Source organism: Dipteris shenzhenensis, chromosome 19, assembly GCF_047967505.1.
Source record: "Dipteris shenzhenensis isolate YYH24624 ecotype China chromosome 19, Dip_SZ_1.0, whole genome shotgun sequence".
Taxonomy (NCBI): domain Eukaryota; kingdom Viridiplantae; phylum Streptophyta; class Polypodiopsida; order Gleicheniales; family Dipteridaceae; genus Dipteris; species Dipteris shenzhenensis.
The window spans coordinates 24,082,730-24,100,319 of record NC_141614.1 but is presented as its reverse complement, the minus strand read 5'-3'; the positions used below and the strand labels follow the sequence as shown (position 1 = coordinate 24,100,319).

Below are 17,590 nucleotides of genomic sequence, written 5' to 3'. Positions count from 1 at the left end.
AGTCATTAGAACCTTATTGTTGTTAGGCGCCAGTTTGATAGTGCGACTATATGTTTGACATATTTATCTCGTATTTATGATTGATCAAGCGATGTATATAGCACCGGATTAGTAATAAAGATGTGCACACACGTGTCTAGGTCCTAGGGGCAACAATCTTAGGGGAATTGGAAAGGGAAGGGTGCATTAGAGTGCATTGAATGGTAGGTGCATGGGTCATAGGATAAGAATAGGTGTAAATGGGAAGATGGAACTTGAGTGATCTCAAGGGACATTAATGAAAGGGTATCACCCTTTCATTGTGAATCTCACGTAGCATTCTCTCTACCACATTGCATTCATCTGCCATCTCTCTCCCATCTTGCATGTAGATCAAAATAGGAACAAGTACTCTCACGAGGGCACTCTTCCCCATTGAAGGGCCAATTGGCATTCAAATTCTACATGCATTGCACACATTTGCATTCTCAAAATTTCTGGTTCTTCACATGCTTCCCATGTGGCATCCCCATGCTCTCATGATTTACTGTATGTTGCCCATGTGGTAGCCCAAATATGCCCAAGTCCACCTCCCCCATTGGACTCCTTTGCATAATCATCCTCCTTAAACCCTTTATACTGTGTAGCATTCATATCTAGTGCATCTACAACTTGTTGTCCATCAACATTCTGATCATTAAAAGAAGATCCTCAAGTAATGATTGTCTATCATGAGAGGATTGAAGCTCCCCTTCCCAATCTTCATTATTGTATGACATATTTACTGAGTTCTCTTGACTGCAAATCAATTAGAGCAAGTAATACATGCACCAGAGATCGCCATGGGCTCACCCTGAGCCACCAACTCAATATGTAATATGTTACTACCCTCGTCCAAAATCCAAGGTACGGGGGGACAAGGTCCATATATAATATGCATTGATTTCCTTAAAAAATTTCTAATATGAAAGGGAAAATATGAAAATACAATGTCTCACCTCCCACAAACTATAAGGTATATACCTTGAAAAATATGCAAGATTTTAAGATTGGTACATATTTTCATAATATGTGAGGCCCAAAGGGGGGGGTCTTTTGGAAGAGGGGGGGTAAAACAAAAAATACACTAAAATATGAAAACCCATCTCCTTCCAAATTAGTGTAACTTTTTCATGTGTTACCCAAATTTCAAGGTGTAAAGATATATTGGAAGCTCTTTTAGTGTAGAACACAACCATGTTAAATTGAATAATTTCTACTCATGGCATATTGTTAAATTCATCTCATACTCAAGACTTTATAGGTTTTCTTACTAAAGGGAGTTGGCCCCCCACGTGTCTCACCTCCTTAGAGAAGACGATGATATCCCAGAAATGAAGCCATGAAACTAGCCTTCACTATCTACCAAAGGGCAGTTGAACAATAACTTGCAATCACAATTAGATCAACTCAGCAAATTAGCACATAAAGTCATAGCAAAGGGAGCTAGATCTCCCCTGCACCAATGCAAAGACACAGATTCCCCCAAACTTTAGAAACCCTTTCGGCATTTCTTTATTTGATTGGGAATCCCTAAAAAATAGCCTACACAAAGGTTACAATTACTTTTGCATCATAGACATTCCATAACCCATTTGGCATCAACATCCAAAGCATAGCGTTTGCTATACATAGCTCTCCTATCTTATCAATAAGCATCCATTTCTGTCTCAGAAAGCTTGCACATAGCCTTGAACTATTATGAGCAGCACACTCTTGGCCACACAATTCCTCACGGCCATGCCCACACAACCACCTAGCTGCTTAGAATAGAGAGAGGGTATAGACAAACACTTCCAGCATCTCGGGGGGGTCACTATGTATAAACCCTCTATATCACGTGCGTTCAAGGCCTATATTTAAAGTCCCTTATCTGTAAAAAATTTCATTAATAAAATGTACCCCTTTTCTATACAAATCTGTAAATTTTTTCCAAAACTGTTTTAAATAGTCCCTTATGTATATTTATTTCTGTAAATTTTAGAAATAAAAAAAATCCTTCTGTTGAACTCACGTGATAGGGTTACATATGATGAGTGACCCCCCCGAGTCCAGCATCAAGCGGATCTTGAAAAAGAAATAGCCCTCCTGTCTATGTGCTCCAGCAAACTGGCCATTCCAAGATATGAGTCTTTCACCTTGAGCTCCGCCACACCATGCCACTAAGGGAGGGAGAGAGAGTATTACTCTCCAAGAATTATGCTCCACTAGCTTGCATTGAAAGAGAATATCTCTTTGTCCTCTCGAGAACAAGAAAAGAGATGAAGTGGCTCTCTATGATCAGGCCCATCGACCACATGAAGGGAGAGGGAATGGGTCTCTACTCTACCAATACATGCAACCAAAGGATCTCATGCGACGAGAATACTCCGTCCTACCCACCAATGCGACGTAACCGGTCCTAGCCCTTAGCCAATACTCATGCGATGCCCCATAGATTCCCTGCTTTGTGTTTTTCCAAGAGTCATAACACTCCTCCAAGGCGTCTGATCCAAGGATAACACCCGTGCTACACCCCCCAAGAGCCCCCTCCCTTCTCTGCCAAGAGGCCCTAATGTGAAGCTCTTGTGTTTCATCAAAGTCCATGCGACGTGATGTGTCTATATTTTGGAAAAAAACATGTGACATGAAGATCTTGTATTTTACCAAAAGCCACGTGATGTGATGATTCTATCTTTTGCCAAAAGCCAAGTGATGTAAATATTCCAATCACCGTGCTCATTTCCAATCGAATAATACACACATTGAATTCCTTGATTAGAATCCTACCACATGGCAGATTTCTCATGCCCCCCTCTTTACCAATTATTAGCCTTTGGGCACATTTAATTCCTAGGGGGCCTTTGTGTTGGATTAGGGTTGCCAACCTCCCCACCTTTGAACCTCGAAATGAGGAGTGCATGGGGGGGTGGATGATAGGATAATAGAGAAGATCATGGGGCTGCCACATGGGCAATAGACAAAGAGACGAAGTACTTGGAAGAGGAGAGCCGCCATGGAGGGCGAATATGATAGAGAAGATTCCAGAGGCTGTCCATGCTTGGAGAGGATAATACTACACAGGGAAACCAGCAAGCAAGGGTTGTGTGGCTAAGAGGATGATGTCACTATAGCATGGGATCTCTACAAAGGGTTGCATATAGATGTACAGGCAGTTTGGAGCAGCTCTGAAATTTTGCAAGAGCGAGAATGATGGTAGGCACAATAGTTTGTGGATGCTATGGGTCCATATGGGCCTGGTTTATGGGCATATAATAGGGCTAGAACAACTTGGGCAGTGGTTAGAAGCCACATAGCCAAGTAGGTCAGCAAAGGTCTCCACCTAAAGCCATGAGGGGCATTTATAGCCCCCAATTGCTAGTAGGGGGGATTGTAGTTAGCTAGTAGTTGCTGGTGGGTGTGCCATTTTGAAGGGGGTTCAACCTCCATAAAAGGGGGAGTCTTGGGGCCTCCAAAGGCATCAATTGGATCAGTCACAAAAGAGCAAAAAGGAGCAACAAGACCAGTAGTAGCAGTTGGTCCTATTACTAGGAGGTGAACTGAGATAAAGAGGCTGTAAACTTAGCTCAAAAGGTGATCCCACCTAAGCTAGCTACTCGGGCAACTCAAGGTGGAGGGGTTCATTGGACAAAGACTCTACATAAGCTTATAGGAGCACGTGGGCTCAGGGATCTACAAGCACCAGGCAGATAGTAAGATGTTTTTTGTAAGATCGAAGGACCACGGTTTTGTGGGACTCCGCATCTCTTTTGTATTGTGTGGATGGATGGAAACATATGACTTTTGCTTCAAGATTTGACTTTGATGCACTGCATATTTACTAGCTTGCACACACATCTATGGTTTTGAAAAACACACAAGTTAGGAAGTTTCAATCCGTAGTGAAAGACTTCCGCATGTAATTCTTGGGCTCGTCTATCTACTGCGAGATATCCTCTAGTGGGATTTCCATTTTCTAACATGGTATTAGGGCCCTGACAAAGTTTATGTGAAGTGGAGCTTGAAGGCAAGGAACTTTCTCAAGGACGAGCTTGATTCATTGTCAGAGGAATTAACTTGGTTCATCTCCTAGAAATAGGCCCAACTGTTGCTAGTTCACCTCCTAGAATTAGCTTGGTTCACCTCTTCAAGAGGTGAGTCACCATGGAAGGTAGATCTGGCAAAGGAGCTTCGAGAGGCTATCCATGCTTGGAGAGGATAAGACTGCACAGGGAAACTAGCAAGCAGGGCTGCATGGTCAAGAGGATGATGGCACTATGGCACACGATCAGTACGGAGGATTGCAGATCTATAGATGTACAGATAGTCTGGAGCAGCTCCCAAGGTCTACAAGAGCTTGGTAAGAGGCAAATTAGAGACCAGTGGTAGGCACAATAGGTGTGCATGTTATGGGTCCATATGGTCCTAGTTTGTGGGCATCCAATTTGTGGGCATCCAATAGGGCTGGAACAACCTGCACCAGTGGCTAGAAGCCACGTGGCCAAGTAGGTCAGCAAAGGTCTCCAACTAAAGCTGTGAGGGGCGCTTATAGGCCCCCCCCATCCAATTGATGGTAGGGGAATTCTAGTTAGCTAGTAGTTGCTGGCTGGTGGGCCATTTGGAAGGGGGTGCAAGCCCTATAAAAGGGGGAGTCTTGGGGCCCCCAAAGGCATCACTTGAAGCAGCCATAGAAGAGCAGAAAGGAGCTTCAAAACCAGTAGCAGTTGGTCCTATTACGATGAGGTGAACCAAGCTAAAGAGCCTTTAGACATAGCTCAAAAGGTGCTTCCACCTAGGATGACTACCTGAGCAACAAGGTGGAAGGGATCAATGGACAAAGAGTTTACATAAGCTTATAGGAGCACGTGGGCTCAAAGGTCTACAGGTGCCAGGCATAGTAGTAGGACAATTTTTTGTAGATCAGAGCACCACGGTTGTTGGAGGTCAACATCTCGTGATGTCCCTAGAGACAGGGCCTTGCTTGTGGGTGTGCCTGCCTAGTGAGTGAGGATAGTGTAGAGAGTTAAGGCCTATGTTGTGGGTGTGCCCAGCCCCCGTGAGAGTAGGTTAGAGTGGCTTTCCAAGGCCTCTTGCATGTTGCTACGGAGGCCATGGAGGTCCCCAAGAGGGGTGTGGAGGAGTGTGGCCAGATATTCCATGTGGGGCTGCATGGATGCGCTGCCACATGGGTAGCACATGTGCTACCATGTGGGCAGTAGACAAACAGAAGAAGTACTTGGCTGAGGAAGTACCTGGTAGTAGAGGAGAGCCAAACAGAGGTAATACGTGGAAGAGGAGAGCCATCATGAAGGATAGATCTAGCAAACAAGTTTCCAGGGGTTGTCCATGCTTGGAGAGGACAGGATTGCAAAGCAAACCAACAAGCAAGGGCTATGTGGCCATGAGGATGATGTCAAGAGAGCAATGAAATCATTTAAACTTCACAAGAAATTGTAGGTTGAATGAAGAGATTTTGGACTTTTTTTAAAATTAGCCTTCTCCTTTCAAGCTAGCCTTTGTCATGGCTGAGTCTGCCCTTCACCTCCAGAGTGCCGACAGAAACTCAGTACAAAAACTTTGTATAAATGGATGCTCAAGTATGGGTAGGTGTGTGGATTTGTATGTGTGAGAGCATATTTTTATACTATGGTCTACACCCATTGTTGGGCATTGATGATGTCAATGGGGATGTCATAGTAGCTAGTCCTTGCTATGCATGATGGAGTTTCTGGTTTTCAATCTTATGAGTGACTATCATATCATGCGATTAAAAGTGCACTATGTTGTGTTTTTAGAGAATGAGTTTGGGAATGTTCTTGGATTCATCTAGGTATATGCTTCTACCGTATTAGCAGACATGCAAATTGCACAGTGTGAAGTTTTTGTCCAAGTTGCGGCCTGCTGGTATTTCAACAATTCTTTATATATTAAATGGTGCATTGCCCTATCAGCTAAATTTAGATGCTCGCTTGGACTAAAATGAAATAGTTTAGACTTCACAACTCAGTTGTGGCTTGAATGAAGATATTTTGGACTACTTTTTGATTTAAGCCTTCTCATTTAGTGCTAGCCCTTGTCATGGCTGAGTCTGTCCTTCACCTCCGAAGTATCGATGGAAACATAGTAGGAAGACTTTGTATAAATGGATACTCAAGTATGTGTGGGTGTGTGGATTTGTACGTGTGAGAGCATATTTTTATACTATGGTCTACACCCGCTGTTGGGCACTGATGATGTTAGTGAGGATGTCATAGTAGCTAGTCCCTACTATGCGTGATGGAGTTTATGGTTTTCAATCTTATGAGTGACTATCATGAGATTGAAACTGCACTATACATGTTGTGTTTATGGAGGATCAGTTTGGGAATGTTCCTGGATTTATCTAGGTATATGGGACCTATATGGAGGGTTGTGGATAGATGTACAGACTATTTGGAGTAGCTCAAAAAGTCTACATGAGCCCGCACTAAGAGGTGGAATAGAGGCTGAAGGTAGGAGCAGCAGTTCGTGGATGTTTTGGGTCCATATAGGCCTGGTTTGGGGCATACAGCAGAGCTGGAATAGCTTGGGTGAGTCACTGGAAGGCACGTGACCAGGCAGGCTAGCAAAAACCCAAAGCCCTAAAGGGCATTTATAGGGCCCCCCATCCAGTCGGCTAGTAGGGGGGCTAGTAGGGGCTGGTTGGTCGTCCATTTTGAAGGGGGTTCAGTGCCTATAAAAGGGGGCCTTTGACAAGCTCTCTCTCTCTCTCTAATGCACAAGCATGCATGCGTGTTGCACACACACACATGACATCTATCTATCTTCTATATATAATTTGTGTTCTGCATGGGAAGGGGAGGGTTTCCTATGAGTGGAGTCCTTCACAAATCTTTCAGCCTGCACATGACTTGCAACCTCTCCCATGTAGCCATCCCTTGCCTAGCATGTAATATCATGAGGCCTTTCATGACACTACCCCATCTGGCATGTCGACCTTCAAGTTATGCCAATCTCATCTCGCTCCATCATTATAATGGGTGCATAGGCAATGGGCATTGAGCTCTACATGAAGGCATGGTTCTTCCAATACATGAGATGCATTATCTTCCCATGCAAGGTGCGAGAGTCATGATGCTTTTATTATATTTCTTAAGAAAGAGGTGCCTTGTAGCAGGAGGAGCTACAGTGGAGGGGGAGCTAGGAGATTTGCCACGTGGCTCCCTCTCTTAGCATGCCTTGCCCAACCCCCCCCGCCCCCTCCCCCTCCCTCCCAATTTTGAAGGAGGTTGTCGAGTAGATACATTTTTTAAAGTGGCCATCAGTCTTTTGCATTGATGTCTCCAACATGAATGGATGGAAGAGGCACTACCTACATGAATCGCTTCTCGAAGAGAGTATCCACAAGGTTTGTCCCTCAACCTTGACCTCTCCGCTATTGTCTTCTACAAGATCCTTGACTTCATTCACTACAAGGTCTGTGGCCTCAATCTTACCGACGAATGGTCCCCTTAACCAAGTGGTGCCAACCTTGAGAGGTATTGAGGTGATGTTAAGCACCACAAATGGCCAAAGAAGTATCCAATCAGAGACCACAATAACTTTGTACTAGCATATGCAAGTAGAGACGGAGCGGAGCGTGTCTCTAACCCGTAGTAGACCCGTCGTAGACGCGTCATGCTACTAGTTTGGTTCAATGGCCCGATCTTGGGCGACCTCGTCAAATTTTCTTGTGGACAGCAATGATCTAAACAATTCAGTCAAATATGCACTTTCTCACGCGTCTCCGTGTCTCTTGACGATCCTAACTCTTTCCCTCTGCTTTCGTTCTCGCAGGGGAAGGTGCGTTCTTCCTCAACTCCTTCCCTCTGCTTTCCTTCACTATCTAATTGAAGCTGCGAGGAAGTTTTGTCAAGTAGGTGCCCCGTGCAGCTGCTGCTTCTCACGTGATGTAGATCCACCCTTTGCTAACTTCTGCCCTTCAACGGGAACTTGTATCGTCGTTGGCGTCGAGTGGGTTAGAGGTTCTCATGGTAAGAAGTTGAGCCAAAGACAGATCTAAACTTTGCCCTCGCATCTGCTCGTCAAAACTTGCTCCCCTCCTTCAAATCGAAAGGAGGGCCGTTGTACTCGATCGTCCATCTCGTTCAGGTCAGCGCGGGATGTTCTTACTTTCGAAGATTTTGGCTTGCGTCACTTCGTTCTCAATTGTTGAGATGTGCTGAGAAGAAGTTGGGATTCTGATTGTCTGCTTCTTTTGGTGCGTTGACAGAACACAACTAAGAAGGATCTGTGAGTTCCTCTAGAAGGCGTTCAATTCTCTACGGATAATTTCGAGGCTGTGTGTCAAGTACCAGTTTCCTGGTAGCTGAAGTCATGAAGAAAATGCAAAGCAACGTGAGGAGAGACCAAGACAAAGACAGATCACTGGTCAGCAGTGCCCAGCAGTGCTCAACCCTTTCCCAGGCCATACAACACGCTAATAAATGTCTCGCAATCCTGGAAACGGATATTCGGGCAGGGGCCCCGGAGTTGTTGATGCAGGACATCTTGCGACTCGTATGGAGGGGCAAGGATTTGCTAGAAGCTTGCGTCGGAGCTAACTGGTTGGGAAGAGCCATGGTGAAGGAAGAGAGCAAGGAGGATTTCCTTGATATTGTGGAGACTCTTCACCGGTACGTCAGCTCGATAAATGTTAGTGCTCCCGACCTGTCCCTGACAAAGAAAGAACGTCGCACTGTGTGGGAAGTTAGAAGGACCCTAAAGAGGCTCTACCGTGAGACATTCCCTGAAGCTGTAGTAAAAGATCGTGAAGAGCTGATTCGTGAGACAACTCAGTACTTGCATTCTGAGGGAGAAAAAACTGGGGACTTGAAAGACTAAGAGAAGCTATACATTGCACGTATGTTGTTGCAACGTTTAAAGCCTCATGCACCGTCCAGTGCTAAGGAGCTGCCAGTTTCCTTGCATATCGATCTCACACGGATGGAGCTAAAAGAAAAGTTGGGCCAAGGAGCCTATGGTAAAGTGAGAAAAGCAACTTGGCTTTCCCAAGAATTGGCAGTAAAAACATTTCAACCAAACGATACAACTTTTGAAAAAGAAGTTCATGCAGTGCTGAACTTGAGGCATCCGAATATAATGCCCCCAGTAGGATACTTCTACAACAAGAAGAGCAAGCCGTGTGTGTTGATGGAGTGCATGGACGCTGACCTAGATCAATTCATTTGTAGACAAAAGGACAATCTAATTCCATTCCTGGTCTCATTGGACATAATGCTTCAAATTGCTAAGGGCATGGAATACTTACATTATCAGCTGGTTTTTCATCGCGATCTAAAACCTGCTAACATCCTCCTTAAGTATGGACATAGAGATGCCTTGCCAGATAGTAGCCAGCAATACGTCGTCGCTAAAATCAGTGACTTTGGAATAGCAAGGACGACATACGTGACCGCCAAAATTGTCTGGAGCAACTTTTCGACAGGGTTCAAGAGATTAGATGGCACCAGAGGTGTGGGGTGATGACGAAGAGGAGAGTGGAGTATACTCTAAAAAGGCCGATGTGTATAGCTTCGGCATGCTATGCTTTACAATTCTCACAGGACAGTCTCCGAATTTACATCCAAGGCAGGCGAAACGAGTAGTGAGGCCTTGCTTTCCGAGTGGAAGCTATCCTAGTTTTGCAGAAGTGCTGGCACGGAGAACCCGGACTGCGACCTTCTTTCCAAGAAATTCGTGACTGGTTCAAGATTGCCAAGGATTCAGTCGTAAGTCCACCAGTCATGTATTCTCTGAGCGTCGGAGATAGTGAGTTATCAAAAGCGGTGAGGCGTTTCGGTGCAGATTGGTGCTATGAGGAGGAGCTTTTTGCGGTGGAGCATTTCGGTGCGGCTTCAATAGAAGGTACGTACATGCTGGTGTGGACAACGCCTTCCGTTTTGCAATTTGTTGTGCAATACCGCTGTTTCCTTGACATGAATTTTTAGGCATTGGGATAGGCCTAGATGAAGCGACGTTATTGGTACTAAAACTCGATGGCCTATGAACAGAGCACCCCGAAGAAATTCCGAGGAGTAAGGCAGAGGCCCTGCGGTAAATGGGCAGCCGAGATTGGGGATTCCTTGAAGGCTTCAAGACCACTTTTGCAGCTCGAGCTTAGGAGAGATCGTCCTTGAAATTCAGAGGAGCAAGAGCGACGCTCAATAATAATTTCCGTTTGGATATTCTCACAAGCAGCTTTCTTATTTCTAATAAAGAATTTGGGGTGTATAATAGAGTTTACAAGAATTAAAAGACACAAGGGCCCAAATAATGGAAGTATTAGGACACTAATCTTTGGATCTTCCTCTTGTAATTAAATCTGATAAGAATCCTTTTCTCTCTTAAGGAGAGTGGTTTGGGGGGAGGACGATTGGAGAATTCTCCATCGCTACATTAGAATGGGTTGAATTGAACATTGTGGGCCATTGGATTCAAATTGGAAGTTTTTTAAAGAAAATTTGCTGAAAATTTAATGCTTTTTTGGAAAAACGTATTGGGAAATGTTGCAGAAATGGTAGTAAGCATAATTTGCATGGAGCATGTAGTTTCCATGCAAATCATTTGATCTCCAAAGCCATCCTTTGATCCTCTTGTGCGTTTGATCCTCTGTGCTCCTCTGCATCTCCACAGATCCGTCCTTCCCTACAACCTGCTCTCTCTCTATGTTGACGCCACCCTCCATCCTCGCCCGCCTGTCCCTTTCCCTCCCTACGCCATGAGTCCAAAAGCTTCTACAAATGGAAATGCAACCTACATGTACGGCTTCAGATCACAGTGAATGATAGCTTCCAAGCACTCATGATGCAGATAATGTGAAGCATGCTCAATTCCTACTGCAATCTTCCATCTCGTGCTCCAATTGAGATCGTAGCCTTGATTTCAAGCTAGAATGTCTGGATCCCGCATCCTACGCCCTCATTATCCTTTTCCTCGCTAGGCAACTTTTGGGTTGAAGCTTTTGGGTTGAATCCTATTTGAGATAGATCCATTTGTATTAGTTGAGACCATGTTTGCTCAAGCTTCATGTTGATCTACTCACCTTGCTACTGCATTGTAACTTGTGTGTACAAGCATCTGCGATAAGAAGCTCCACGTATAAGATCGTCAGAGTGCAAATCCTCAAGATTAGCGAATGATCTTGTGACGACTACGTTTGAAGTATCAGATTGCAAGGAGGATACAAAGAGTGCACACTTTTCTTTATCCGTTGATCTTCATGCTTGCTTATAGAAATATCCTGCGTGGCTTGCCACGGGTTTTACATTAGTATGATCTATGTAAATGATTATAAGCATCCTACTTTGAAAATGCTAACAAGTTCGGATCTCGCGAGCTATGAGATAGGACAATAATCCTTGGCTCTTCCTCCCGTGATGATAAGCATATGATCTCTATTAATGATAATAGGTATCCTCATTTTCCAAATAGTTACAAGTTGGGATCTCATGAACTATGAGATAGGCCAATCTCATAACAGGGTCATCAATGAGATAGTGGAAGTATTAGGACACTAATCTTTGGATCTTCCTCTTGTAATCAAATATGATAAGAATCTTTTTCTCTCTTAAGGAGAGAGGTTTGGGGGGAGGACGATTGGAAAATTCTCCATCGTTAGATTAGAATGGGTTGAATTGAACATTGTGGGCCACTGGATGCAAATTGGAAGTTTTTTAAAGAAAATTTGTTGAAAATTTAATGCTTTTTTGGAAAAACATATTGGGAAACGTTGCAGAAATGGTAGTTAGCATAGTTTGCATGGAGCATGCAGTTTCCATGCAAATCATTTGATCTCCACAGCCATCCTTTGGTCCTTTGGTGTTTTTGGCCCTCTGTGCTCCTCTGCGTCTCCACAGAGTCGATGCTCATTGCTAAAGCGTGAGTTTCAACTAACATCTCTTTCTATTCACCCACCAGCCACTCCTCACCCTCCGTCCTTCCCTACAACCTACTCTCTCTCTATGTTGATGCCACCCTCCATCCTCGCCCGCTTGTCCCTTTCCCTCCCTACACCATGAGTCCAAAAGCTTCTACAAATGGAAATGTGACCTACACGTACAGCTTCAGATCATAGTGAATGATAGCTTCCGAGCACTCATGATGCAGATAGTTACGTGAAGCATGCCTGATTCCTACTGCAATCTTCCATCTCGTGCTCCAATTGAGATCGTAGCCTTGATTTCAAGCTAGAATATGTCAAGATCCTGCATCCTATGCCCTCATTATCCTTTTCCTTGCTTGGCAACTTTTGGATTGATTCCTATTTGAGATAGATCCATTTGTATTAGTTGAGACCATGTTTGCTCAAACTTCATGTTGATCTACTCACCTTGCTGCTGCATTGTAACTTGTGTGTCCAAGCATCTACGATAAGGTCCACATATAAGATTGTCAGAGTGCAAATCCTTGAGATTATCAAATGATCCTGTGACGACAACGTTTGAAATATCAGATTGCAAGGAGGATACAAAGAGTGCGCACTTTTCTTTATTCGTTGATCTTCATGCTTGCTTATAGAAATATCCTGCGTGGCTTGCCATGGGTTTTACATTTGTATGATCTATGTAAATGATTATAAGCATCCTACTTTGAAAATGCTAACAAGTTCGGATCTCGCAAGCTATGAGATAGGACAGTAATCCTTGGCTCTTCCTCTCGTTATGATAAGCAAATGATCTCTATTAATGATAATAGGTATCCTCCTTTTCCAAATAGTTACAAGTTGGGATCTCATGAACTATGAGATAGGCCAATCTCATAACAGAGTCATCAATGAGCTAGTGGAAGTATTAGGACACTAATCTTTGGATCTTCCTCTTGTAATCAAATATGATAAGAATCTTTTTCTCTCTTAAGGAGAGAGGTTTGGGGGGAAGACGATTGGAGAATTCTCTATCGTTAGATTAGAATGGGTTGAATTGAACATTGTGGGCCATTGGATGCAAATTGGAAGTTTTTTTAAGAGAATCTGCTGAAAATTTAATGCTTTTTTGGAAAAACGTATTGGGAAACGTTGGAGAAATGGTAGTTAGCATAGTTTGCATGGAGCATGCAGTTTCCATGCAGATCATTTGATCTCCACAGCCATCCTTTGGTCCTTTGGTGTTTTTGGCCCTCTGTGCTCCTCTGCGTGTCCACAGAGTCGACGCTCATTGCTAAAGCGTGAGTTTCAACTAACATCTCTTTCTATTCACCCACCAACCACTCCTCACCCTCCGTCCTTCCCTACAACCTGCTCTCTCTCTATGTTGATGCCACCCTCCATCCTCGCCCGCTTGTCCCTTTCCCTCCCTACACCATGAGTCCAAAAGCTTCTACAAATGGAAATGCGACCTACACGTACGGCTTCAGATCATAGTGAATGATAGCTTCCGAGAACTCATGAGATGCTGTGCATTCCCTACCTGGGGGGGGGGAGCTGTTATGGATAAATTTGTCTAAGAAAAAAGGCATTAATATCTGTGTGTATTTGTATGTGTGGCAATAGTATAATAAAATATGGAGTGCATAGGGCCCAGGGTTGAGGTGGCAGGGCATGACCATGTGCCACCCTTCCACGTTAGAGGACCCATAAGGTGTGTTGTACATAATCCATGGTAGTAATATTATAAAATGTTAAGGTGGCATGGCTCCTCCATGTGCCATCCTTCCACCTAAGCGGTCCCATGCCTGCATTTAGTGAGATATGGCCCAAAGTCCATGGGAGAAGTAATATAAAATAGGTGGAGATGGATATTATATTGGGTTATTCCCTCCATGTAGGATAGGCCCATGTGGGGAAGGTATAGAAGGTCCAAGAGTGCAAGTTAAATAATGGGGAAAGTAGGATGAGGTGGCAAGATTCCTTGTGCCAACCCTCCACTTGTCCTCCTAGATGTTTGAACGTATTATAAAATTGGGAAGAGGCAGATAATGTGAAGCATCCCGATTCCTACTGCAATCTTCCATCTCGTGCTCCAATTGAGATCGTAGCCTTGATTTCAAGCTAGAATATGTTTGGATTGCGCATCCTACGCCCTCATTATCCTTTTCCTCGCTTGGTAGCTTTTGCGTTGAATCCTATTTGAGATAGATCCATTTATATTAGTTGAGACCATGTTTGCTCAAGCTTCATGTTGATCTACTCACCTTGCTACTGCATTATAACTTGTGTGTCCAAGCATCTGCGATAAGAAGGTCCACGTATAAGATCGTCAGAGTGCAAATCTTTGAGAGTAGCAAATGATCCTGTGACGACTACATTTGAAATATCAGATTGCAAGGAGGATACAAAGAGTGCACACTTTTCTTTATCCGTTGATCTTCATGCTTGCTTATAGAAATATCCTGTGTGGCTTGCCACGGTTTTTACATTAGTATGATCTATGTAAATGATTATAAGCATCCTACTTTGAAAATGCTAACAAGTTTAGATCTCGTGAGCTATGAGATAGGACAATAATCCTTCGCTCTTCCTCTCGTTATGATAAGCATATGATCTCTATTAATGATAATAGGTATCCTCCTTTTCCAAAGGGATCTCATGAACTATGAGATAGGCCAATCTCATAACAGAGTCATCAATGAGCTTGTAGAGGCTTATGACATGAAGCTCTTGTGATGACCTACAACATAATGATATGATGTGCCATGCTTTATTGATATGGCACTTGTGGTAGGCTATAAAATGCTTCCACATGAACACCTACCCCACCTAAGAGGCCACCACTTTCTTGATAATCCACCAAATTTGGATTTCCAAGTCTATATCAAGCCTATGCTCACTTGGTATTAGGCTAGAGTGGACTTTAACTTAAATTGTGTATTTACGGTAGACAACCTGGGGGAGGTTTCCCTTTTTTGAGCTCTCCTTGAGCACATGTCACAATCATGGACGTTGATATCATACAGGTCTAAGGGTATGAATTGTGCTTTATTTTGTATATGTTTCTATTTCAAGGAGAGATTCTTATAGCTTTTGGATTTTTAGCTTTTCATCCCATGGCAAGCCATAGGGTATATTTTTGGTAGCCTTCTTCAAAAATTTGTGGTTGCTGTATTGTTCATGTTTTCTAGATGCTTCATGTAGTTTTAATAAACTAGTGGGGAGTTTCTTACATTGTAGGACTAGGATGAGAGCTTAGATTGATCGTTCAAGCAACTCATATGATCGCTGCAAATTCTCAAGCTTAGTGCAAGGAAAGCCAAAGGAGTCCATTTATCATCATCATCATCATCATCATGAAACGAGGAGGAGGAGGAGGAGCACCTTAGATGATCAAATTTATCAGTGTCCAATAGAGAGCATATATACTTTCATTGACATGAGTCTTTTATTGCAACTCCGAGTGTAATTCGAGGGGATAAGAAACGAAGAAAGGAGGGAGGTCAAACTTTGATTCATCAACTGAGCAAGTTCTGAAGCATTCCAAGGTCAAGGAAGCAAGTGAGTGAGAGATACAAGGATTGATTTCTTGAAGCACTTTGAAGATCTTCAGGATGTCGCCCATGAGCTTTGCCTTCCAGCACACTAACTTTCGCCCCTCTTTTGCCACTGCAAGTAGTCTTTAAGGAAGAGTGAGTAGAATATCACCTGTGATTATAAATTTCTTGCGGTGTGTAAGTAGCTTGATCTTATATCCCTCAGCTAGACATTCTAAGTTTACAAAGTTTATCTAATAGCCGATTTCTATATCTGGTACTATGTAGCAGCCCTGTATGGTTCACCTAGAAATATGTAAGTATACCATGCGGGTCCAAATGGAGGGGTTTTTAATTTAAAAATTGAAGGTAAATTTACATAAATGTATTTACATATGGGGTTTCTTAATTAAATTTTGATAAAAGCCTTGTAAGTTTGTATTAAAAAAGGGGCCTTCTTTAATGGAGGCCATAATTTGATGGCCCTCCATTAAAATAGAGGGACTTAATCTCCTATTACAGTGGAGTATGGTTGCTACAATTTGATCTTCTAGCTAATGAAAACTGTCCTGTGGATCTTTCGTAATTTGTTCACCTTCACCTAACGTATCACGCTGCGCAAAAGCAAAGGTAGCACCCAGTCAGGATGGATTGAATTGTGGTAAACAATAGGCATTCAAGATTTTATTGATAAACTCAAAATTTTATTGATTAAAGAAGTGGTTAGGGGGTGTATGCATGTTTGGTTGGTACACTTTTTGTGCTTAAAAGCATGTGCTAAATAAGAACTCTTTTAGCAAATTTTCAAGAGTGCTTGGTGGTGGGATTTATATAACGTAATGGATTGGACAACTTGTATGTTTCAAATGTCTAGTTGTACTGACACTTTCAAAACATAATGAAACCAATCCTTCAATTGTAATTGCCTACTCATGTCTCATTGAAACACCGCAGCTCTCATTTCTAAAGGTCTTGTATCTCACAGAGTCACACCACAGAAAAGGATAGGGATGGAGAGAAGGAAACACAAGAAATTAAAGATGGATAGGATCGAGTAGGAGATGTGGTAGAAAGAGCAGCTAACTTTGCATGAGGCAGCATCCCATTTGTAGAAGAATCAAGCATCATCCAAAACATCAACATAGATTTTCATCACCTTAGATCATCAATAGACTATGACGGAGCCATAATTCTACTGCATTCTTTCTAGCTCAGCCTTCATCTTGAGCATCATAGCCTTCTTCTTGATAATCATCACCTTCTTCTTGAGCATCATCACCTACTTCCTTGTCAACATCATCATCACTGTCTCTCCTTTCTTCATTGTCAATGTCTTTCCCTACTCAGAATCCACACTCCTACACTCAACCTCACACAAGAAACTACCCTATCACCTTGCTCCCTCCTCCCTCCCTCTCGCTTTCATTTCCCACCAGTAGGTCTCATCCCTCACAGTTCCAACTAGTCTCCTCTCTAATAACTCTTGTAGGTCTCGTCTCTCACAATCATGGAGTCATCTAGGGGGGTTGTGTTGCTCAAGACTTTCATGAGGTTTATGGCCTCAACATTACTGGTAAAAACCCACGAAGGTTAACATATGTGGACCTTCTTGAATTGGAGTGCATCATTATGTTCAATGAGCCAAGGAAGGCCTATACAATAAAGTCCAACAGCATTCGTGACCCCGACCTTCTACAAGAAGTTAATTTTTTCTATTTTTGGGTATACCAAGAGTCTCCCCCCAATAGTATATTCGGGGTTGCATTTGTGAGGGGGTTTGCCCTTGAACATTGCAGGGCTACAAGGAATGACCCCAAAAGGATGCTTACATTGTCAATTGGGATGAATTTGCAGAAAGTGTGGTCTGCACCATTGAGCAATAGGGCAAGCTTAAGCGTAAAATCAATCGATTTCAAAAAAGTCCAAGTCTTTCTAGTGACCCCTCTAAAGCCACAGTAGTGGTTGAAGATATGTGGAGTGCCCCCAAGATCAGGAAGTTTCCATCATCAACCCAGTTCTCAAGTGCCTGTGGCACATCGTCAATAATGTACACAATGGTCGAGGTGGAAAACTCTCATAATATATGCTATGATGTTGAGACTCGACAAGGCCAGTCTTGATGTTGAAATGGCCATCAATGTACTAGAAAAGGCTAATAAGGACAAGTTGTGCT

At 43.2% G+C, this 17,590-nt stretch overlaps 2 protein-coding genes and 1 long non-coding RNA gene across 3 annotated transcripts; all 3 read left to right on the top strand.

The window, feature by feature from the left end:
* Window positions 1-7,784: 7,784 nt before the first annotated feature.
* LOC147890260 (uncharacterized) lies at window positions 7,785-9,075 on the top strand. The gene is made up of 2 exons (XM_087390881.1): window positions 7,785-8,127; window positions 8,249-9,075. Exon 2 carries the CDS (start codon window positions 8,353-8,355, stop codon window positions 8,857-8,859), a length of 507 nt encoding a protein of 168 aa, XP_087247007.1. The 5' UTR covers window positions 7,785-8,127; window positions 8,249-8,352; the 3' UTR covers window positions 8,860-9,075.
* Window positions 8,881-9,718, top strand: LOC147890259 (serine/threonine-protein kinase STY8-like). Its single transcript, XM_087390245.1, has 2 exons — window positions 8,881-9,490; window positions 9,582-9,718. The coding sequence occupies exons 1-2, from the start codon at window positions 8,881-8,883 to the stop codon at window positions 9,716-9,718; spliced, it is 747 nt and encodes a 248-aa protein (XP_087246371.1).
* LOC147890258 (uncharacterized) lies at window positions 9,504-10,374 on the top strand. The gene is made up of 2 exons (XR_015542775.1): window positions 9,504-9,882; window positions 10,029-10,374. It is a non-coding gene; the product is annotated as an uncharacterized LOC147890258 (long non-coding RNA).
* The last annotated feature ends 7,216 nt before the right edge of the window (window positions 10,375-17,590 follow it).